The sequence below is a fragment of the Phaethon aethereus genome (genome assembly GCF_964289735.1).
Source record: "Phaethon aethereus genome assembly, chromosome: 3".
Taxonomy (NCBI): Eukaryota; Metazoa; Chordata; class Aves; order Phaethontiformes; family Phaethontidae; genus Phaethon; species Phaethon aethereus.
Genome location: NC_138576.1, coordinates 111,739,347 through 111,763,686, shown reverse-complemented (window position 1 = coordinate 111,763,686; position 24,340 = coordinate 111,739,347). Strand labels below are relative to the sequence as shown.

The 24,340-nt window shown below is 48.3% G+C and overlaps 1 protein-coding gene across 1 annotated transcript in view; it reads left to right on the top strand.

Annotated features, from left to right (window-relative positions):
- The window catches only part of LOC309404221 (TOG array regulator of axonemal microtubules protein 2-like), a gene marked incomplete at its 5' end in the record, with an annotated part of 29,073 nt that extends 9,320 nt beyond the window's left edge, over positions 1 to 19,753 (top strand). Inside the window, 12 exon segments of the mRNA XM_081998609.1 lie at positions 202 to 355; positions 1,571 to 1,735; positions 4,260 to 4,401; positions 5,985 to 6,090; positions 7,038 to 7,273; positions 8,843 to 9,001; positions 10,044 to 10,161; positions 11,083 to 11,186; positions 12,564 to 12,762; positions 13,924 to 14,140; positions 16,888 to 16,974; positions 18,885 to 19,753. Coding sequence (XP_081854735.1) covers positions 202 to 355; positions 1,571 to 1,735; positions 4,260 to 4,401; positions 5,985 to 6,090; positions 7,038 to 7,273; positions 8,843 to 9,001; positions 10,044 to 10,161; positions 11,083 to 11,186; positions 12,564 to 12,762; positions 13,924 to 14,140; positions 16,888 to 16,974; positions 18,885 to 19,129 — 1,932 coding nt within the window. The 3' untranslated portion in view covers positions 19,130 to 19,753.
- Positions 19,754 to 24,340: the final 4,587 nt, after the last annotated feature.

Here is a 24,340-nt window from a genome sequence, read left to right as displayed (position 1 = left end):
GCTATGGCAATGAAGTGTTACACATCGCTGGGTATAACTGTATGCCAAGGGGAGGCAAGAAGGAATTTTTCTGAAACTATTGGGATGTAGATAGAGCTGCATTAAAGACTCTGACACCCTACCACTGTGTTCCTGATGAGGCGTTGTGTACGGTTTGTGTATCTCTCTTTATGCTCTATGATGTGTTTCCATTGCAACTAGATCCACGTTGTCTTGTCCAAGTCAGCTCAGAAGAAAATACAGCAGAAGCGAATGGAACAGATGGAGCTTTTGCGTAGAGAGAAAGAGAGAGAAAAGGGAAAGTCCTTGCAGCTCCCGACACAGAACGTTGACCCTGGGGATGCAGCTGAAGAAAGTAAGTGGTTGCTATGGTTGTGGGCCTTTTTGTTCACTTGCTTGCTATTTGCACAGTGTTGCAAATGTCTCTGAAATCAGACTGGAAGGCTGTGTTCCACTTGCATCCGAGTGGGAGTCAGAACAGGATTTATTTCCATTTCCCAAAGGAAAATGCAGAGGCGTGAAGTGTCTTGCCCATGGCCCACACTGAGTCAGTCACAAAATATCACCTTCCTCCCTTCCTCTACAAAGTCTTTCAGACTAGATAGTTCTGTCTTGCACACTACAGTGGGGCTTCAGACTAACCGAGCGTAGCCTCCAGGAAAGGTGAATGGGTGAGTCCAAAAGAATGCTTTTCAACCCAGGTGCAACCTGGAAGAAACAAAATTAAGCGATGCCTAATTAAAAGGCAAAAGATCTTTCCCATGGGATAGGACAGCTTATCCTGCTCGCACCACTGCCTGCTGAGGAGCTCGCGTGGCAGAGCCATGCTGGAGCCCTGAGCCAGTGCTTATGTTTTACCCACAGGAGCAAGCAGCATTAGAAACCTGATTGCAGCTGACAGTGTCCGATTGTGCTGCTGCACGTGCTACCATGAGTGTAGTGGCAGCGAATGTAAGAGTCAGCACTCAGCCCAAGGGCATCGGACAGGGTTATCTGCTCTTTGTCTTGCTATTGTTTTGTGAAGTACTGGTGAGGGGTGCTGAGGTGGGAGCCCCAGAAATGTAACTTCCCTACCCAGCCTCTGAAACAGGAAAGCAAAAGACAAGCAGTACTGAGGTTTCCTCATTTCTTAGGGAAAGCAGCACTGCATGTGCTTTTGAACTAAAAGAGGATACATTTAGATTGGAAATAAGGAAACCATTTTTGACGATGAAGGTGGTGAAACACTGGCACAGGTTGCCCAGAGAAGTTGTTGATGCCCCGTCATTGGAGGCGTACAAGGTCAGGCTGGACGGGACTCCGAGCAACCTGATCTGCTTGAAGGTGTCCCTGCCCATTGCAGGGGGATTGGACTAGATGGCCTTTAAAGGTCCCTTCCAACCCAAACTATTCTGTGATTGTATGATTCTGTGATTGCTGTCCCATGTTAGTGTGCAACTGTTATGCTTGGAGGTGTTTGGGACAGCAAAGGGATATGACCCAGCTCCAGCAAGATTTCTGGCCCTTTCCAAGCCCACAGCCAGCCTGTCCAGCACTCTCCACTTTACAAGGTCCTTTTTGGTCTCTGCAGGCTTTAGCCTACCACCTGTCAAAGGGGCAGCTTCCATTGCCCAGAGCACGAGCAATGCATGCAGAGAGCGCACTGGTTCTGCCTTGAAGAAGCGGGTCAACCGGCCCTCGCTGCCCAGCATCCCCGTCATCAGCCAGGGTGGCAGCTTCCCACGCAGCTCCTCAGGTGAGTCCGCTGCGCTGCAGCCCCTGCACCAGCTCTTTTCCTGCACAAGGAGCACAGACTGCCTCATTCCTCAACCACAGGTAGGATCTCTGGTGCTGAGCATTGAGAGCAAACCTGCTTTGGATTCACTCCAGCTTGGTGATACTGGAGCAGTTGGGGCTTACAGATCCATTGGGAAGCTGGGCTGAATAAAGTAGTGGTAAATCCTTAAGCTCTAGCTTTTGCCTGTCCTGATAGTCCAAAATAGAACACTGGTGCCAGGAGGCAGCTGTAGCTGCAGGGCTGAGCTCCGGTGCAGTCTGGCAGGGTGTGCTCACTGTGCACATGTGTGTGCCACCATGACCAATTAGCCACTGACCGTCTTGGCCCTCTGCCTGTGCTGCTGCCTGGCTCTCCAGCCAGCGTTTCTACTATTGCAGCAAGGGTTGTCTCTGCATGGAAATGAGTGACTTGGTGCAATCACGCTATTGCACCTGGAAGAGCTTAAAGGCTTCTAGCCCCTCTCATGCCACTGCCTGCAACGCAAACTGGGAGCCAGCAGCGCCTCTTCTGTCACCCCAGCCAAATACGATGGCTGTGTTTAGCAGACGACACCGGGGAGGCTGCCTGGTGCTCCCAGGCTGCTCGCTACCTGCAATAAATATACAGCAGATAGTGAGTCCATAGTGATTCTCGTCTCTCCTTTGTGGGTGGCCTACCTCGTGTCGTGATCCTGAGTAGCGTGAGCTAAGAAAAAGGGAGCTAGGAAAGATGCTTTGAATGCTCTTTTCTAGTGATGCTGCTCCGATTTTCCAAATTGACCAGGACTAGTCTGACCTGGCTCTCCATTTATATTGAATATAGATGTGTATATCTACATACACGTGCAGTGACATCACTGATGCCAGTGACAGGGATATCTGTGAAATGCAAAGTAGTCCCCATCTGAATATTTTGGATTTTGCAGTTCCCCCATCCTCCACACTTTGTAGAACATGCAAGGTGACATAAAAACCCTACAGAGTCCCTAGCAGTTCATCTAGATTCTCTGCAATCTTTCTACTCAATACTTTTAGACAGCTCACATGTTTTCATCTACACTTTAGAAAGTGAGCTTTTGAGTGCAAGACATGACATGACATTTTTTACCTATGGTGCTTTTGATGACAAATCGGTTTCATAACAAATGCATTTGTCATCTGAATTTTCTTACACCTTGTATGTATTTATCATCACGAGAGTGTGTTTGCCAACAATTTGCATCTATATTTACATATTTTTATTCTCAGTTCACATTTGGAAGGCTTTTTTGTCACAACTCTCTAGACTAGAAACTGCATTTTTCCACAGGAGAAAGCTTAGGCATTGCACAGTCTGCAAACAAGTACATTTGATGACAAATAAATTTCACCTCAGCATCTTCGAAGTACAGCCAGTGGGTACCTCTGAAAGAGTAAATGTTCATAACACTTGGAAAATAGCATAATCCATAAACTACTACTTTCCCAATAGCATGCCAAAACGTACGTGCACTCTAGATAGCACACTGCTGCGGGAGAAAGATGGACTTCACAACTCTATGAGCGTTATATTCCGAAGCCGTTTATTGTCTTGTCTGACTCCAATATATATCATAATTCTCGTTTAGTCACTGCGCACACACTCATGATTGGTTACAACTTGTTACACACACTATTGCAATTGGCTATATACAAAATATCACGCGCTGTCCATGCGCCTCTCACACAGTCAGGATTCGCTGCTTGCAGGTGTTCCTGTTTTCCTCGCTTCTTCTTAGTTGTTTACCACAGCCAAGGCCAAGGCCGAGCCGTGCAGATATCCAGCTGTTTACCAGCTTCTCAATGCCACAGCTCCTTCTCCTTAAGGTCGAGCCATGCAGGGTGATCCCAACACACTGTTGGGTACGTGCACTCTAGATAGCACACTGCTACCTAGAATATTTGAAGTAACTGGAAACAGAGGCACGGTCAGATTTACAGGGTCAGGTATCGCACTGTTCCCTGGTGGTTGCTCCTTGGGGATTCACCCGAGCCCAGCAGGACTCGGCTGTCCAGGCTTGGTGCTCCCTGGGGGCAGCTGGAGGTGTTTCCTCAGAAAGTTACAGGGTGCCTCTGTCCCCAGTGCTCCAGGTAACAGGGAGGTGATACAGGGTGGTATATGCTCAGCTCAGGAGCTTAGTCCTTGGGCAGCAAGTCTTGCTGGGCAGCACTGTCTCCCGGTGAGCACGGGCTCTGCAGCACCATGAATCTGCAAGCTGGCTGTGGTACCTATATGGACTTGGGAGCTGGCTCTGTGTGCGCGATGTTCAAGTTTACAGGAGGGGCTGGTGCCCGGCTGGGGGAGACTGGGAGATGGTTGGGCGCTGGCAAAAGCAATGAGCCACACAGCAGCAGGGAAGTGTCTGAACCAATGCCAGTTTGCATCCATATGTGGTCTTGGCTGGGAGAGCAGGTTGCAGCCTGCTCGGTGGTGGGGTGCCTTGCCCCGGGGTATGCGATGCTGGTGTCTGACCCTCTCCTTACAGCAGTATCGCTGCCAGCCATTACTCTGGACTTCCTGGAGTGGGGAGAGGAGGCAGAGTGTGGGAACGTCCAGGAAGCCCGAGCCTTCCCTAACCCACAGCAGGGACTGCTCAACGCGCTCGCATGGCTCAGCAGCGACGACTGGTAAGAAAGCCCCCTGTTCACTCTTTCTCCCGCTCAGTGTAACGGTGAGTTAGACATGTTTTTTTCTAGTGCCTCTGAACGCAGACGGCCTCGATGTCCAAAGGGAACTAGTGAAACCACTCCAAAGCAGTCACAGCATCAAGATGTGAAAGCAGCCTTTTATTTGCCTTGGTGCAAGTCGCAGCGGGTCCATACTGTTTCCTGGCTTTGCCTTCTGCTCCATGTAGATGCAGGTGAAATCTTCAGGGAAGAGAGGAAGTTATGGAACAAGATGATTTGCTGGCTGAAGCCAGAAGCAGGATGGAAGCGGCCTTGAGTGTAGAGATTTGGAGGCCTCCGCTCACTGGCCCAGGTGGGCCTGAGTACGGATTTATGTCTGGTCCCACTGCTGGCAGCAGCAGCAGCAGGACACGGGGCCTCCCTGTGACCTCCTGCATGTGAGTCCCAGCAGTGCCTGTGGGTTCTGAGAAACGGACCGAGGCATGCTCCGTCTGTCATTTCTCCTGAAGGACTCGTGGCAGAAGACAAGGAAAAAGAAAAAAAATCCCTTAGGAATCTTGCACTTCTCGAACAAAACTTTCTCCTCCTCACTGCGTACTATGGGCCAAAGATGTTTTGCTGATAATCACAGTGTGTCCTGAAAGTAGACACAGACAGGAGGAGACTCTACAAATTCCAGGTGATATTGGTTGTCTTTTTGATTTCCGAGTCAGCGTACATTCACTACGGCTCCATCCACACTGGGATAACCCCGAAAAATCTTCCATGATGCATCTCATTGTGCAATGGCTTTGTTTTGCCCCTCTCCCCTTTCTCTTCCCGGTTCCTGTTTGGTGCCGTGTGGGGTACAGAGAGCTGCTGCACGTGTGGGGGTTCTGGGTTACACTCAGAGATCCCGGTGGGGAGGGTCCTCAGCCTGCCCTGCGGCCCTGGGGAGCCAGTGCCTGCATCAGGTGCCTTCATGTAGCTCAGGTCCGTCACGAAGAAAGTGCTGAAAAATGTGTGTTTTTATGACTTTTAAATAACACGTTGCTGTTGTAGCTGTTATTTTAAGTAGGGACTTCCTGGAAAATGCAGCATTTTAGCTGTTCTTGCCCACATGTGGAATCTTTTAGCACATACTGCTTTTGGGTGTGCAGAGGGACTAGATTGCAGAATGCAAACTCAGCTACGGTGTGACAATGCAGACTCACACCTAAACTGCCCTCTGGGGATGGCAAAGAGGGAAAATGCCCCAGTAACAGCCGCGCAGGACTGTATCTCAGGGACAAGGTACAGGGAGGGTGCAAGAAACAGAAACATGGCACAGACTCCCAGCTTCTAGGAAGCAGCGACACAGGGGCTTTGTGTGCCAGGGATTTCAGAAAGGCTGTCTTGTTTAATGGCCACAGCCATCTCTTTGCCTTTTGGATCTATGTCTGCTTTTCACAGCATCCTGTGGCAATGAGTTCTCTGATTTAATTAAGTGCTGTATGCGAAGCACCTCCCTTTGTTTGTTTGAGCCAACACCCTGTCATTTCAGAGGGTGCTGCCAAGCTCTTGGGTGGTGGGAAAAATCAATCTTTTTGGCAATTGCCTTTCAGGGAGCAGAAGGCGAAGGGACTCCTCAGCATCAGACGCCTGGCCATCTGCCACTCAGAAGTTCTTCTTTGTAGACTTCATGATGTTTCCTTGGCAGTTACCAAGGAGGTAAGAACATTGTGTTTAACTGTGTCCCATGTACCTTGTACATGGGGCATATGGAGCATAGAGCGGGTATGTGCTTGTTCATCGAAGGCTCAGTGTCTGCCTTCACTCCTGTTTTTAGACCTCGTTTTACTAATAGCTATGTCACCTACCTACATGATCTGTCTGTACATCTAGCTATATTCACTGGTATGTAAGGCATCTGCCTCTCTCCTCTTTGAGCTAGGTGTCATTATAAATCAGTCCTTCTATCCAATGTTTAATGGTGTTGGAGGCTTGGATGCCCCTTGTGTTGTGGGACTCTTCAAACCTTTCTGTTGAGATATGCAGGGCTCAGATTCCCCCACTCTGAGATGAGGGTTAGGAGCAGCCCTTTCAGCTTAGCTCATCTGATTTTTACATCAGATGACTAATGGACTGCAGGTGACTGCTGCAGATGGACTCAAGCCCCTGCTGCAAATTAGTCTGTAGACTTGAGCCCTGTATTTGCTTGAGACTTGTATTTGCTGTGTCCTGGTTGGGTGCTCAAGCTGCCAGTGCTGCATTTTTAGACAGGAGGACAGTGCTACTTTTCCTCTCTCTTGTCTTTATGAATTGTGCCTTTATAGTTTAAAAACAGCCCTTGCTTTAATTTTTTGTTTTCCATCTTAAGGCCTAAAAATCAAAGCAGTCTACATTACGGGCTAAGTATCACATTGGTTCTAGGTGAAACAGTATTTTTTAGGGCTGCTGTCTCATTGAAATGGTACTGTGTAGGGGGGCCTGAGGCCAGAGAAGAAGTTGCTGTCGGAGTGAGGGTGTTTCCTGTGCTTGTGGTCTTCTGCTTTTACTGTGCTCTGACGTTCCACCTGGACACAGCAAGAAGTCTTGTTGTTTCCTGGGACTTTTATCTAGGGGAACTGATCTTCTTTACAAGGTGATTCTTATGTTTCCTCTCATGACTTGCCCAGGTGAACAACCTCCGCTCGAAGGTGTCTCGCTTTGCCATCAGCACACTTGGAGAGCTCTTCAGGACCATGAAGAAACACATGGACCACGAGGTGGATGAGGTTGCTCGGGTCTTGCTCCAGAAGATGGGGGACTCCAGCGAGTTCATTCAGAAAACAGCCAATCGATCCCTGAGGATCATGGTGGGGAGCGTGACTCCTGCACGAGCAATGACTGCTCTCATGGCTAGTGGAGTCCAGTACGTCGTTCTTCTCTTAGGCATATCCTTGACCTTAAATTGTGTGGCTAGAGGGAAGGGACAGGAGGCAGAAGGGGAATGATGGGAGGAAAGGGCCCTTTCTCCTGCATCTTCTGTGAACTCGGTGATTTGATTCTCGGCTCAACCTCGCTCCCTTCCGCTTGTCAGCTACTCCTGCCCTGCTACAGCCTATTTGTTCTCAGAGTCTGTCAACGCTGCCTAGATGTGGTGAACGATGGGGAAGTGAAAGTCCCTGCAAAGAGTGCTGATATAGCCTTGTGGCTTTGCGGGAAGAGGGACAATGGCAGTTCCAGCAGCGAGCACGCTTTGCTACTCCACAACGCTAACCACAGAGGCGCTGGCAAAAACCATGCATCGTCATTGTGACATTAACTTGAGCAATAAGGAGGCTGATTGCTGGGACATGGAGCACGTGGGGCAGAAGCCGCAGGGTGCGACACAGCTGCTCAGCAGGTGCAGCTCCTGCCCAGAGGAGTCTGTCTGACTGTTGTGTCCTTAGAGCTCCACTTTCTATTCCAATTGATGCTGCATGTTAGCCTTGAGATGGTGAGTCAGTCAGTCAGTCATCACTTTACAGGCGCCTTCACAGGCCGACTACTGTGGGGTAGCGGAAGCAAATGCTGCCTTAAAATATGAGTGCTGTGCCTGACAGCTTCAAATAGGCACTCTCTAGAAAGGACAACCTGGCTACAATGACTGCTCTCCTTTCCTCATCTTTTGGAAAGAGTAAAACAGTTAAACGTACCTCTTTCCACGCCTCAAAGAACAAGCTGGCTGCATTGCTGGGTATTCTACAGCTTCATGCCCCATAGGGTCTTTCTCCCCATTTGTTTTTTCGAAGGGTCTGCAGATGTGGACATAAACAGGTGGAATAAGCCTCAATCCTGCTGCAGCTCTGTCTGCGTAGTGGGAGCCCTCTGGCGTCTCAGCATGAATTGGCTTTCATTTCCCTCTTTCTCAGAGTTAATTTTGGGAAAGCAATTGAGCATCAGATAGTCCAGGGAGATTGAATTCCACCCTCTTCCTTGCAGGGAGTCCCTCTGTACAGTGCCATTTCCAGTGCCCCAGAATCATTTAGGGTGGAGAAGAACTTTTAGACCATCAAGTCCACCACTAAGCCATGTCCCTAAGCACCACATCTACACGTCCTTTAAATACCACCAGGTACCTGGGCAGCCTGTTGCAATGCTTGACATCCCTTTTGGTGAAGAAATTTTTCCTAATATCCAATTTTAGGCCATTTCTTCTTGTCCCATTGATTGTCCCTTGGGAGAAGAGACCAACATCCACCTTGCTACATCCTCCTTTTGTGTAGCTGTAGAGAACGATAAGGTCTCCCCTCAGCCTCCTTTTCTGCAGCCTAAACAACCTCCGTTCCCTCAGCCGCTCCCCAGAAGACCCTTGTGCTCTAGACCCTTCACCAGCTTTGTTGTCCTGCTTTGGACAAGCCTCCTTCCCCCAGCAATGACAGGGACAACACTATGACCAAGGCCTGTGCTTCTGGCCCTCCTTTTCCCTCTGCACCGGTGTTTGTTCTCTTGTATCCAGGCACCGCAACGTCCTGGTGCGGAAGTGTGCAGCCGAACACCTCCTGACCGCAATGGAGCAAATCGGAGCTGAGAAGCTCCTGTCGGGCCCGCATGACAACACCGAGCTGCTGGTGTGCATGGTGGTGAAGCTTGCTCAGGACCGTCATCAGGACACAAGGTGAGGCTCTTCATTTCACCTCCTGAAATTAAAAAACTCTTTGAAGTCTGACTATAAATGACAAAACCAAAAAAGAGTGGAAGGTAAATATTAAGAAAGTTATTTCACTGAGGGGATAATGTTGTCCGGGGAAATGAGTGTACTGGGTAATGTGAGGTTGCCCAGCAAGAACAGTTGCCAAATTCCTGGACTTCAATATTTCTTAATCAGATCAACTGATCTCAGATCAGTCAATCAAACAATTTGTTTGGTCTTCTGTGTGTAATGCAAAGCTGAAGCGTTGGCCACTGTTCATCACTGAAAGATCCCAAGCATTTATTTCTGGTAAGGTTAAGACTGTGCTCGAAAAATTTGAGCTGTCTTCAGAGAATGTACTCAGTCTTTCTAAACCTCTTCTGCAGATTTAGTTGCCTCTGATAGTCACAAATTTTTCTTTCCAATGCGTGTATAATGTTGTTGTCTGTGGCTGAACAACTTCCAAATTCTCTCTTGAAGATAGCTGTAGTGTCATAGTAGCAAAACCAAACCAAACCACTAAAATCCCCCTACTTTTGTTATTAAATTGCCATTGACACATGCTAAGAACATGAGAGCATGGGCATACGTCTAGTATACAATAATATTAACTAAGCAGGAGGCGACTTGTCCTAGCTTCTCTGTCAGTTGAAGGAAGGTAAATTACTGTGCAATGGCAGGAAGACCCTGCAAATAAGCCTTGACAGCAAAGCAGGAGATGTGCTTCGCTCGTCCCACGGGACCCTTTGATCCCACAGAAGCATAGCCACATCTGCAGAGTGAAACTGTATCTTCCTGTCACCCCGTGTTCTCCTCCTGCCTCTTGTGTTCAGCTGGCAGCACTGTGCAGTGGCGACCAGTGGAGGTAAATATCTCTCTTTGCTGGATAGGTAACACTTTCTCATGAAGGCATTGCACATAACGAGTTTAAAATGTCAGCTTATTCTATCAACACTTTTCCCTTGTTTGTTCACAAGGCAGAAAAGACAGTCATAGCCTGTACTGACTTCTCTCTTTCCTGTGTTAGGTGTTATGGACGGAAGATGCTGAATCTATTGATGAGTCATCAAAAATTTGATCGGCATTTGAAACAGTCTGTCCCCTCACGTGACTTGGAAGATGTTATGGCAACACTTAAGCAGAAAGTAAGTGCTTGGCAGGAGAAATGTCTCCTTTTTGCAAGTACTGGGATTGCTAATATGAGATTAAGCATACCTAATATTTATCTATCTTGTTGTTCTTTTGCTGAATCATTTTGCTTCTGTAATGAACTGTTGATCCTCAGGCTGTTTATCCGCAGGAAGCAAAGAAGTATTATCACTAGAAATAAAGTGGGTCTATTTTGAATATCAGCCACAAACAGGAAAGGGAAGTAGGAGAAAATGGTTTTACCTTCAAGCATAAAACCCCTGAAGAGTACCGCCCAAATAAAGCAAGGAAGTGAGAATAGCGCTTCTGAAAGTAACGTCTTTGCAACAGACGAAGGAAGTAGTAGTGCCAAGAAAATTTCCAACTCTCCAAAAGATGCCCAAGGCAACCATAATGAGTACATATACTGTCTGTATTCTGGGAACACTGCCCTGCTGTCGTGCAGTGGGGAGCTGGAAGAAGCTTTGAGAATTCATCGTCCATTTTTTTTTTCTCATTCCTCTCCATTTACATTTTCGAAAGGAATGTGCATTTGTGCAGGAGTAGGGAGAGTGACTGTGAACCAAGTCAACTCCCAACACAACACGCCAACCCCCAGAGAGCCCAAAAGTTTCCCACTATTCCCTTTGAGAAGGCTTGTTCCCTACCAGTTTGCATTAGTCCCATTTGTGCTCAAGAGTAGTGAATTCAGGATTTTATACTGCTGCCCATTATGGTAGCACCTCAAACCTGCATTGGGTTATTAAAAACAAAGAGTAGACATCACTGAGTCTCTGGTCAGTCTCCCTCTCTAAGCTGTGAAATGTTTCCCTAACCCTTTCTTGGTAGCAGTGATCCTGGTCATAACTTCTGTTTTCAACAAGTCATTGCCTCTTTTGTCTTCTCTAGATTGATGGGGGTTTTTTTTGTATCTGTAGGGAATAGAAGACCATAAATGTGAACGTCCATCAGCCAAGGACCCCGGGAGGGCTAAGAAGAGCGGCTTGATGACGCCCCAGGGCAACTTGGCTTCTGAGAGAGGGTACTGAGCACTTCTGTTATACCTGTCAAAGCACATGGCAAGCTTTACATGTCTCTTCCTCAGTAAAATCTTTCCGGTGGAGACAAGGTGTGCCAGAGATTGTTTCCTTGTCCCACAAGTCTTGTATGATAAAAAAATGTCTACTTCTGCATTAGGCTGAACACAAGTTCTCTGGAGGGTTTTCCACAAAAAGTGAGAGAGAGGAAGAGACAGCCACCAGTTACAGCTCAGGAGATCCAGTGCAGTGGTGAGGACAGTGTTGTGGAGGCTGTGAGAGGGCCATGTCTCTGCTGTTTGACTTGGGACAAGTAATTTCAGTCAGGGTATTCTTATCTGAGTGGAGAGTCTTTTTTAGGCGGGTGGTTTGATGAGAAGTCCCACTCTAGAATCAAGACGTTGACCATCAAGACATGCCATTCCCAAACGCAGCACTTTCCAGGCATGTGGTTTGGCCTGGCTGAATCATGGCTCTCTGACCCTCAAAGACAAATCCTGAGCAGTTCTGGTCAACAGGCGTCTCAACATGGACGTTTTCTGTAGCTATTCATGCCACTCAGACCCATTACTGCTTGGCTGATGGACAGCAGGGCTTTGTTCTCCTGTGCTGCAATCAGCGTACAAGGCAGGAATTTGGTCCTTGCTGTCTCCCCATTGCAGCGGGAGAGCTACTTGTACCTGTTCTCCTCTGATACCAGAGTGGATTTATTTAGTTCTGTTGTGCACAGTGGTGGCAGGAAGGTGACCACATACCTCACGAGCATAATTAGGATCTCCCCATGCTCATGGCAGAGAGAGGCTGATTCAAGAGAATTGTTCCCATGGGGTTGTTAAGCTGTTGACCTTGTCCCTAGGGAAGCAATAATGTGAGCATAGTGGTGGGACGTTTGGCTTCTGTTTTTCCCTGTGTTCCTGAGCCTCTGGATCCTTTCAGATATGCCCTTTAATCTCTCTGGGTAGGATTCATCCATGCAGATGCATCTGAGCTATCGATCCAGATTCCCATACCTGTTGGAGAGATACTTCTCCAGAGTAATTAATTTCCTTACAATACAGACATCTCCCATAAGATGAGGCATTTCAACTTTGAAGCAGTGCCTAGTTTTCCCCACAAAGGATGCTAAATGAGTACCTGTGAAGACATCTGAAGCTAAATGAGGTGAAGCCCATCTTTGGTGCCTGGGCTTTCCTGAGTAAGCACTAGCAATGTTACTTGCAGATTGTCTCCTGCAGTGATTGTCATGAGATTCAAGTTGCTTTTCATCTCAGGATCTAGCTGAAATCACATCAATAGGAAGTCTCCTCGAGATGTTTTCCTCACAATTAGCCGAAGATATTGTCACCAAAAGGTCTTACCTTGGTTTTGTTTTCCAGTTTCAGGTCTGGCTCTGACATGCCCGTCTTACCCCGTCAGACAGTCCGTCACACGTCATTTCGGAGTACGGAAGAAATTGAACAGCTCGAGGAGCTTTGCAAGCTCCTGACAGCCAAGGAATTTCAGACTCGAATAGAGGGAGTGATGCTCCTCCTCCATCACTGCAAACAAAGCCCCAAGTTCATCTCCGCTAACATTGTCCAGGTAGGTAGGGCATCTCTATGGCTCCCTTCCCGTTAGCTCCCTGCCCAAGCCCGTACCAGCAAAGTTAATGCAGTGTATCTTGGCACGACATACTAGTTATTTGGACCAGGCCCGTCCCTTCTTTCCCAGAATAACTGAATTCAACTCCAGGCTTCAGGGCAAGTAATTTCAGTCCAAATGTATTTCTCTGGCATGTGCCTGTTGGTGCTGTTCAGGAGACGATGACGGAATTTCCTGTTGCTGTAGCTTCTGCTGTCTCCGACTACCACTTAGGTTGAAATAAAGGAAATCCAGCCACTGAAAGCTTGGCAATTCTTCTCCAGAAGAAAAATGGGTTGGCATGGGGGAGAGAAGTATCAGGCTGGGTTGATTTAAAAATGCTCCTGTAGACTTTATCTTGTCTTGTGCAGATACAACTCTGCCAATTCTATGCTGTCCTCATCCCTTTCTGGCTTGGGAAAGGCGGTTCTCACCCTTCCTGGGGGTCCTTTTTTTCCCTTTGGAAAGAGGAGGAAAATGGGTCGAGACAGATTTTCTCTTCCTTCCCCTCCCAGCAGCTGCTTTTTCCCCCTTTTTTAGAAAATGTGCCTGATAATGTGGCTGTCAAGGAACTGAACCTGCTCTAATGAGAACTGCACAGCGCACTAAACTGCAGAAGTCTACCTCTTGGCTAGAGAAATGGTCTGGGTCCTGAAGAGTTCTGGGTCCAGAAGGTGCAGGTTCTGAGACAGAGAGAACAAAACTTGGATCTCATCTGGCCACAGTTTTGGCTAAATCCAAACGACCCTCATTACTTGGGTCAACTTTATGGAAAAATGGGCATCGTAAATACCTCTTTTCGTACCTCTATAGCACAGATAGTATTTGGCATTATTACAGTGGGGTTAATTTAATGGTCTATGGGGAAAGGAAACACCATAGGAACTATGCTGTCTCCACCCAAACCTATCAATAAAATATGAAAACCTCTTCAACCAGCATGAGGCTGGGCAACCACTACAGTGAGTAACCCGTGGGAAAACAGTGCAATTGTGCTAGCAAGTGCTGAACTCACACAAAGGATCACATTCATCTTTTGCATTGCTGCGTACTTGTTCCTGCATCCCTTCTTGAAACAAAGACATTTTAATCCAGCTTTCATGTCATTTGTTTTCTTAACAGATTTTTGATGGCTTTGTGCTGAGACTTCAGGATTGCAACAAGAAAGTGAACAGGCAGGCACTGGAGGTGCTGGCTTTGATAACACCCTTGCTCAAAGACAGCTTACACCCCGTGCTGGTCTGTCTGGTAGCAGCAGTCACTGACAACCTCAACTCCAAGCACGCGGGGATTTATGCTGCAGCTGTGAAAGCGCTGGAGGCATCCATTTCTCACCTAGGTAAGGCTGCCCTCTGACATTGACTCTCCTCAGCTGCGGCTTCTCCATCTCAGAGTCAAGTGAACATCATGTCTCTTGATAGCTGTTGTCATCCGTGCTGCCATGCAGCTGCTGCAAGAAATTTATGAAGTCCGGTTCGCATTCTTTCTATCCAAATGTGTTGTATCGTGTTGTGATGTGCAGCGGAATGGATGCTGCTTATCACCTGGATCCAGAGTCTGATATTAATTCAGTAGAGAGGACATTACAGGGATTCTTTAAGTTCCTGCTGGAAGAGCATGAGGGAAGTGACTAGCATCTCTCATGACTGTTTTTCCCCCTCCGTCCTGGGAAACTGCATGCCTCTTGTTTTTATTGAATTGGTTTTCTAATACTTGCATTCTGTTAGGTTTATAACCACTAAAACAAGATGAAAGGAATGTGCTTTTTCTTTGAAACACATGGTGAGAAGGGTGGTGGAGGCTCTTTGCTCTCTGTTTGTTCCATGCTCTGGCAGTGGTGGCTGTCCCAAGCAGATGCGTCTGGCTTTTGTTGACCCCAGCATGAAAAGCTTTGGACTCAGCTACTCATTCTGCAGTTTTGGGCAGTAGTTTAGCCATGCCAAGCCTAAAGGAAAATGTCCTTTTGAATTCAAAGACTGAGACCTTGAATTTAATAAGCAACTGTGTAATGAAATGCCATAGTGGAGAGCAGATGAAGGATGACATGCTTGTTCCATAGTCAGCCTGGCGGTCTCCACGTGTGTGGGGTTACAAGTGCCTTAGCTCCCTTCCTCCAGATGTGTAAGGAGCCCATTATCGTCCCCATTTCTGGATGCTTGAGCATGGGGCTGCAAGTATGCCTGTTGATATAAAACATGTACCTGCAGTAGGGAGAGGCTGAGGTCCTGACCTGCCCTGTGTCCTGAACCATATGGCCTGCTGCAGGTTGTGCAGCATGTCCTCTGCTGCCTGCTGAAGCTCTCGGGGATCCCCAGGCTCGTTCTGGCTGGGAGCACCTCTGCCCTGCAGAGGGCACCTCCAGCCCATTCCTCATCGCTGTCCACAAGCGATGCCTTTGCATGCTGTGGACTGGCACATACAGTGGCATGTCCCTTCACGGGTAATGCTACAGAAGCGTACCTTGGTGTCTTTGTAGCTCATCAAAACAGCCTTTAACAGCTACTTTTTGGTCAGTGTGTTTGGAATTATTCCCTTGTGATCTGCTCTAGAGATTGTACGCAGGTGGGTACAAGCACATGGAGATACTGTCCTGAAGTTAGCTCCTTGGGTCAACGGGCTCCCTGGGTTGATTGCAGCAAGGAGACACAGTTGAAAACCAGACGCAAGCCTGTAGCAAGTGGTATTCTCTGTGACTCTGAAGTTATTTGTATGCACTTTATTTTAGGCAGCTGGATCCCCTGGAGGATCCGGCTGCAAGGATTTAGTGGAGAAGTGTTGACGTTGCCTGGCTTTCTTTCGGCACACATTTCCACCAGGGAGGGAGACTCAGGCTGCTCTGTATAGCTTGCTGGACATGTTTATGTCTGCCCACTGAATCCTCAGTGAAGTGTTTCAAGTTTGGTGAGATGAATCCAGGTGTGGGTTTCCCTCTTGATCTTCTGGTGTAGATTCAGCAGCACACTGGCAATACTTGTGCTACCAGTGTCATCGCTGCAGCGGTGACCAGAAGCAGCTGTAAGGTATCTCTCTGGGGAGGAGCAGCAAGTGAGAAACGGCGTCTGCCAGCACTGCAAGAGTGTGAGGCAAAAAGTGAAGTGTCCGCTTAAAAAGGTGAATGAGAAGAGTGTAATTCCCAATGCAGAAGTTTAATTAGGATGGCAGGATCTGTTCTTTACTGCACACTTGCAAGAACTTGATCATTAGGGACTTCCTTTTTAGATCTTATGCCAATAGGGGCACTTAATAGCAGGGTGCTACTTAAAACCACTTTGGGCTTTGGCTCTGCAGTGGTTCACACAGAAGGAGGTTGCCTGCTTTATTGGTGCCCCTCCTGGTGACCCCACGAGGTATCGTAGCGCATCCCACGAGCTTTCTGCCTCCAAGAAAAGCTTTGCTTGGCTTATCAGAGCCGTAAGACCAGAGGCTTGCAGAGCAATCCAGGCAACAGTTCAGCAATTATAACAAGACCCCAAATCAACACACAGGCAGCACAGGAAAAACTAAAATAGATACGACTGCCAATTATTGCGAAATCAGTTCATTTTCCCGTCTCTCTGCCAAGACCTTATTTCAGAGGTGCTACAAGAGACCCCAGAGCGAATGGTTGTTGGCAATAAGCAGTAATTCTCTCTTGTAAGAGTAACTTGGCGACTTGCCCATAGACCGCAACAGGCAGCTTAAGGATTTAGCACCAGCTTATCTTTAAAGTGTGAATGGATGGGTGGGTGGACTTTTGAGCCTTCTCACCCTTTTCCTTTGAGGAAGGAGGAGGCCACTTTTGCCAATCGCTGGGACGCAAAACCTTTTCGCTACTTACATGTGAATTAAATCTTGAGGGCCCTAATGTGAAATGTTTAACACAGCTCCTCACACAGCAGTCAACCTTGGATTTAGAAATGTGACATGAAAGCTTTTCTTTTTGAATTTAAAATCCTCCCAAGAAAGCTTGAAGGAAAGAAGAAGAAAAGGGCTCTCAAACTGGTAGAATTTTAGTTTACAAAATGCAGTTACCTTTGTGCCCACCCTCCTTTTTTTCTTTCTTATAACCTCAGGTGAGTTATACGAGAAATAAATTTTCTCTTTCAGATAAAACATTGGTGCTGCAAGCACTTGCCCAGCGAGTGTGTTTCCTCAGCGGCCAAGCTCTGCTAGATGTCACAGAACGTCTCTCAGGTACCGCCTGCTTCACCTCCGCTTCTAAGTCCAGAAGTCTTCCGAGGGACTATTTAGAGGGAATGCCTCTGAACAGACAGTGCAGTAGCTCATCAAACACCAGAAGGCCCTGAGCGTGTCCCTCCTGCAAAATACGCATAACAGGTGTATGTGGCAGGGTCGGTTTGCCTGGCTGCTGCGGAGGGGAGTAGCATGTGAGACGGGGATGGCACCTGGGCTCCAGCGCCGAGCTCTCACTGGGCCATCTCAGGACGTGCCTCCAGGAAAGAGAGGGGCTGAAAATACCCTGGCTGCCTCCTCTCTTTGAAGGACAGTACAGTAAAGGTCATGGAGGTCGGTAAGAGGTCCCCTTTCTAAAGTGAAAGACCATCCTTTAGAAAAAACTGTGGCAACGGCTATTTCTGAGGGTCCGTTTGTTTTGTCATCACGAGATTCTGGTTTTCCTGTTGGAAACTTTTGAGGCTGAATCCTGCAGAGCCTGGAGGTCATATCATAGGAGAAAACTCAACACGCATATTACAGGCAAGGATTTTGTGCGAGGCAGGATGTGGGGGCGGAGGGGCAAAGTGGGCAGGTCAGCCCAACCCACGAGGGGTCCCCGCCTCTACTTCAGGTAGGACATTGGACTCTGAGCATTTCAGGATGTGCAAACAGTCCATTTCTATACCAGCGTGTCCGATGCTACAAATGCAGCTAATAATTGATTTCTAATGGTAGCTTGCTGCATCAGCAGTAGCCAAGCAATGGAAAAAAAAATTATAATCTCAATATATGAGAGAAGACTATTTTTTCAGTTTTACAGTTATTTTAATCTCTTTTTCAAATAAAGCAGTTGAACATAAATTGGGTCTACTTTAGAGAGAGCGGATGTTCTCTCTGGGATTTAGTGGGAACAGACAGCTCTTTCTTTTCTGAAGCTCCACAGTGACCACTGTGTTTAATAGCATTTAAGCTCCAATTAACTCCTATTGCAAAATAACTATAACCATTTTCCTGCTTCCCAGAATTGTTGTTAGGTGCTTCCAGTAGCTGTTTAAATGTTGATGAGCGATGCGAGAGTAACAGCGTAGAGAAAATGTAGAGGGAATGTGTAGAGATTGAGAGGGAACGCTTATTTTTGGTTAAATTTCAGCCCCCTGCGTAAGATTTTTCTCTCTCCGTTCCTGTGTTTCAGGGAACATGGTGAGGGTAAATGCCATTAAAAGTGTGAGATGCTCACCTGCCATGGCAATGGGGTCTGGGTAATAAGCTAAGCCATCCTGAAGTGTGAAACAGCTGTTCGTTACAAGCCACCAAGTATGAGGGGAAAAAAGCCCAACTTAGACCGTTCTGCCAAAGACATCGGTTAGTCACTGGTGTTTCTAATAAAACCCACAAGCAGCACGCATCTTTTGTGGGCTGGAGTTTTGAAGAGTGCTGGTATAACACTGCCGTTTGCTGTGTGCCACTGAGCAAAGGGGACTGCCAGATTAGACTCTGGGCATTTTCCATCAAAGGTCACCAAAAAGTAATCACCCGTTTCATTAGAAATCTTTCAGTTACCTCTCTGAGCTGCATTTCAAAATCTTCAGCAGCTGCTTTAGACAACTTCTGAATGGGAACAAACAGCGCTTTGACATTTTTGTCATGTGTAATGCAGAAGCAGATAGCGAAATGATTTACAAAATGTGTACGATTCATTTTGCTAAGTCTATCACGGTTACAAAGCCTCTGATTTGGAGGACTCAAGGTCTTCAGAGGTTGGTGGTTCTGTTCAGTGGCTACTCAGCCACTGTTGCCTGTTTCTGGATCATCAGGCTCTTTGTGCTTGCTGCTATTAGCCAGAAAAGGCTTCCAAGCACCAAAAATGAAGGTACGTACTTGTTTGCATTAAGGTTGTTTGCATTAAGCTCGTGTGTCTCACCCGGCAGTGCTCGTGGCATCTGTTTACCCCCGGAAACCCCAAGCCGTCAAGCGCTACGCCCTGCCCGTGCTCTGGTTCTTCCTGGGAAACAAGGTCCTGCCTGTCCGAAGCGGCAACGTCAGGGCTGTGGTCGCCGAGTTTGCAAAGAGCCTCTACGGAGTGATGGGCTCCAAGCTGGAGGAGCACGCCGCCAGCCAGCCTCAGCACGTGGCGAAAAACCTCCAGGACGTTTTGGACCGGAATGCCGGGTGAAGGCTTGATGTTGAGTGGGGCAGGTGGAGGCAGAGGTGGACGTGCGGGTGGCATTGGTTTTATCCAGTGTGTCTGAAGAACGGGATTTGCTCTACGGAGTTTATGGCTGCCGACAGTATGTTTTGATGTAGGCTTTTAAAAAGTAATAAAAAACATAAAAGGAAGTGTTTTTCAAAAGTTTTCTATCTTGAGCTCATGTTCTCCAGGAAGCTTGCATAGGTACCAAAAGAAGAAAAACCCATCTGTAAATGCAATTTGTGATGGTAAAGAGGGAAATAATACAGTTATATGCATGCTTAGAAAATAAGAGATGTGCATATATAGATATTTACTCACAAAGTAAGAGATGGGCTTTGGAAGCACTGGGGCTATAGGATTAGATGGCTTGACTCAGGAAGCAGAGAATGAGGGACCAGGCCCTGCTAGCCCAGAGGATGCGGTGGGGTTATCGGAGGATGTGCAGCTCACTGTAGGTGCCGGTGCACGCTGTAGGTGCCGAGCTACCAGGTGGCCCTTTGACAAGTCTCTGGTAGCTGCTGGTGCAATGGCAGATACCGGAGGCGTCCAGGTCAAGCTCAGACCCCCAGTCGCATGAGAGCAGAAATCTCCCCAGCTGCACTGACATTTTCTTCCCAACTCAGGGATGCATCTTGTCTGTAGTCCCCTGCGCTCTCCCGTGCAATGGACGGATGTGGCGAGGTGACCGGTGCCCTCTGACTACCTCCCAGCACCTTGGGGCACCCCTGGGGAGATGCAGGAGAGGGGCTAGGGGTGGGGGGCTGTGCCGCCTTGCAGGGGGTGTTGGGCAGTGAGTGGGCTGAGGGTGTCCTACAGAAGCTGGGGAGAGGTAAGCTGTGGGCAGGCATCATGGCACAAGTTACAGTTTCTTTAAAACATACACGTTTTCTAAATGTCTCTTTTCCCCCTCTTCTGAGAAGCAAAGGGTTTGCCTTATATGCCTTATATGCCAATAAAGCACTTCTGAACCTGAGATGCTGGAAACAGAGTGAGGAAGGGATGTGCCAGTCCTTCACCACACAAAGGTGTGGAAGCACAAGGGGAGAAATGATGAGAGAAAAGAGGAAGGCCTGAAGGCCTGAAGGGTGTTGGTGCGTCTGTATAGTCAGATAGGAAAACAAAGCAGCCTGATCTGTGTTCATATAATCCTCAATATCCTGGCAGAGGTTTGAAAGGAAGAAGAAAAAACCAGGAAAATAACGCCAAGAAACACACTGGGCCCATCGAAAGTTAAAAGGGCCTTGACAGGTTCTTGACAGGTACAAGGACCTTGTATGAAGCTGCGAGGGCAGAGAATACTCCAGGAAGATCTGCCCATCCCAGGGCTCTTGGGGTCTTGCACATATTTGCTGCAGTGAGGGGCCTGAAACTGAACACAGGATTCAAGGTGTGGCATCCCCAGTGCTGAGTACAGGGGCACGATCACTTCCCTGCTCCTGCTAGCCACACGATTGCTGTTGGCCTTCTTGGCCTCCTGGGCACCCTGCTGGCTCCTGTTAGACGGCTGTCAACTAGCACCCTGGTTCCTTTTCCGCCGGGCAGCTTTCCAGCCACTCTTCCCCCAGTCTGTCACGTTGCATGGGGTTGCTGTGACCCAAGTGCCCCTGTGTCAGGAAGGTGTCTTCCACACACTCCAGGAACCTCCCAGACCGTTTCCTCTCTGCTGTGCTGTATTGCCAGCAGATGTCCGGCAAGTTGAAGTCCCCCCACAAGATCAAGGGTGAGCGACTGTGAGACTTCTGCCAGTCGCTTGTGGAATGCTTCATCTGCCTCTTCATCCTGGTTGCGTGGTCTGTAAGAGGCACGCAGCGGGAGATCTGCCTTGTTTGCCTTCAGGGACCTGTTTCCATTCCCCCTCGTCTCTTAGGTCCCCTCCTCCTGCCCGGTGGCAAGAGGGCAGGGGATCCCCTGCTGCTTGTGGAGCCTCATCTGCTGCCTCTGCCCCAGGGACGGCACCGTCTGTCTGCCACCGGTCTGTCTCCCTCTCACACCCCCTGACACCCCTCAGCCTCTCCACTTCCTCTTCCAGCTCTGCCACCAGGCTGAGCAGATCGTTGCCCTGTCACACCGCACGCAGGTCTTGTCTCTGCTGCTCTGCAGCACAAGTGACAGGCTCGGGCCCTCCTTGCAGCCGGGCACCTGGACAGCCGCGTGCCTGAGCGGCAGCTCCGTCTGGGTCGCCACATTCCTTCTGGCGATGGCTTTCGGCCGAGGGGAGACCATGGCTGGGGCCCCTTCTGGCAGGGCTACGACCACTCGTCGAGAGAGCGAGCCTCCAGAGCCGGGAGGGGGCCCTGCGGCCTGCCCGCACGCCTTCCCTGCGCCAACCGCCGCGCCACCCGCCGCGCCGCGCCCTTCTGGTGCGCCACGCCCTGTTTGCCCGCCCTGGTCGCTCGCGCTCGCGGGGGCTGCTCTGGTACGTGAGGGGCTTGGGCCGCCGCCGCTCCTGTCCCCGCCCCCGCGGAGCCAGAGCTGCCGCTCGCCAGGAGCTCGCTCTGCCGGCCCGGGGGGTGTCGTGTCGTCCCCCGTCGCCCCCCCCCCCCGTCCCCCCGCCCAGCGCTTTCGCCGCCGCGGCTTTGCCGCTTTCGGGAAGGTCCCCCGGCGCGATCCTCGGAAAGCAGCGGTGCCGAAATCTCTCAGGTGAGTGTTACGCGACCATCGCGTGCTGTTAACCTGTTCTCGGACACTCGTGGGGAGCCTTCCTGAAAGCCGGGGCGGCTGAGCAGTCAAGAAGCCGTTGTTTCTTCCAGTGACTTTGTGCTGATTTGCTGCTCAGGGCAGCGGTGTTACCAGCGAGGGGTTTTTGTTGTCCTCTCCCTTGGTTTCTGAGTCAGGCCATGGCCTCTGAGGCGCTTCTGTTTATGGTGAAGGTGTTACGCCACCGTTGGGATGTTTTACAAGCCCCGTTACTGATGCATCCATCCTGCCTTTAGCTTGAGCTGGAGCGTGACCTGTGCTGCGTCTCCTGCGTGTACGGTTGCCAAGCAGATACTGTGTGAGAAATGCATTGATGACAACGGTTTCACTCGAAAAGCTTGCTGTTGCCCTTGGGCTCGGTGGAAATGGTAGTTCTGGGGCCGGGAAAAGAACCCTTTGAGAATCTGATGCTGAATAGAAATTACTTGTCAGAGATACTGGTGAAAGGCATTTACTTACAGGAGTCAAGCACGGAAAATAGCAAGGGAGGTTTTAACGTGTGTTGTTTCTAACATGGGGTGGGTGGGCGAGATTGCTTTAGATGCGTTAATCAGGTGTCTTGTTTTGTTAATTGTAGCTGACTTGCAAAATGGAACTCCTTTCCATAGTGAATCTTCTTTCACTGGTTATCGTCATCTCAGCATACAAAGGCAGTGGAGTAGAAGAAGAGCTTTAAAGGCAGGAATTTTTGACTGGGCTCGTTGCTCGTACACATGTTGAAACGGAATGATTCTCTGATCATGTTTTCCCATTTTAACAGGGAGTGCCCAACACAAGAAAGGAGAATGTAATAAAGAACACAGTAGCCAGAATGCCTGTACATGCTGTCATTCCACTGCTGCACGAGGTAGGAGAGACTGCGTTTCTTGTGCTGCCATACAAACCACACTCGGTTTATGTTCTTATTGGGGAAAATCCAGGATGTGTCTCTTTATTTTTACCAATGAAATCGGCTCTTAATTTCTCTCTGATATGCCCTTACCTCATCTGGCTGAAGCTTAACCAAAGGACAAAGTGCCCCTGTCAAAGCCGGGAAAAGCATTTGCTCATGTAATATTATCTGAAATGATTATGTGGGAAAAAGAAAAGGAAGGGGTTAAGCTAAACCTTGTTTAGTGCGTGGCCAAAAATTACCATTGCATCTTCTTTTAAACTCTTACAATGGATGGTAACTTGAAACATGCAAGTAGCAGCGCTGGCCAGAGCACGTTATATGAGCATAAATAAGCGAGGTACTCGCGTGAGAGAAAGAAAAATAGAATATGCACTTAGAGCAGTGAGTTTAGGTAGCGCTTGGAAATGGAGGGGCAATTTCTTTCCTCTTTGGAGGATAGCTCAGAAGCCCAGTTGCTATAGTTAAGCTTTGTGACATGACTTAGGAATAATTTTAAAAGAGATTTGGCTTCTGAACTGCTTTTTCAGTGATATTAACTAAAGTCTGTATTTCGACAGGAATATTCTAATGATTAGCCTTATCTGGACATTACTCTGTTTAAACTGAACATCGGTCAGCTGGTCTTGTTACGTGAATGCCATTCTATAGCATAGGCTAATGGTTAGATTTCTCTTGTATTTTCATGTGCTGGCCACAAGGAAGACTTAGTTTATACTTGTGGTACAAATCTTAACTGAATTATGCAGGTGACCTGGTTTTGGATGTTTAGACTTCTTTTAAGCACATGCTGTGACACCTCCTTAGACTTCTGTTTATGAGGTGCAGCGTTTCTTCTCTAGGACCTTTGTCAGAGAACCTAAGTGCAAGCCTTTGACTATGTCATCTCAGTGGATGGACAGATCTTCATGTAACTGTCCTCTCCAGAGCTTGAGGTTTGTTCTGGAAATAGCCTTCACCTGATATTAGGGTCACTTGTTTCCCCAACTTGTCTGCCTTGTAACAGCGGCTCTGCTAAGCAGAGGCACAGAGACATATAAACCACGGGATTTCCTTCTATTTATTGCTGCCAGCTTTGAGTTTCTTGGCTATATTGCCTATTAAGAGTTCCAGTTTTAACATAATAATGAAATTCAGCTTCTGCCTGCGTGTGGGATGGTAGAGCCAAGCAATGTAATATTCTGGAGCCTGGCAGTGGTTCATCCTAGCAAACTTCAGATGCCTGGAGATCTTTCTGCCCCAGTGTTGGGGCTGTCACAGGGATGTAATGTTGTGTTTTGAAACTTATTTGTTTGTTGCTTATCGCTGACTGTTTTTGTCCTTTTAGCTTACAAAGAGATTGCAGGGCATCCCATGCAGGTAAGAGACAACTCAACTACAGTTTAATTCCCCTGAAACTTTTCTAGTGTGTGTGTTATGCTCCTTCCCTCCACTTATGTGATCGATTTCCACAGTGACTGTAATTAAACTGCAGCATCCTGAGGTAAAAATTCTCACCTGGCTGTGGGTGCAAAGAGGAACTTTTCATAAGGCAGGGCTTTGCCAGGATTGCTGAAGTGACAGTAAAAAGGGAAAAGGATACCTGAAATACGCATACAACCCTA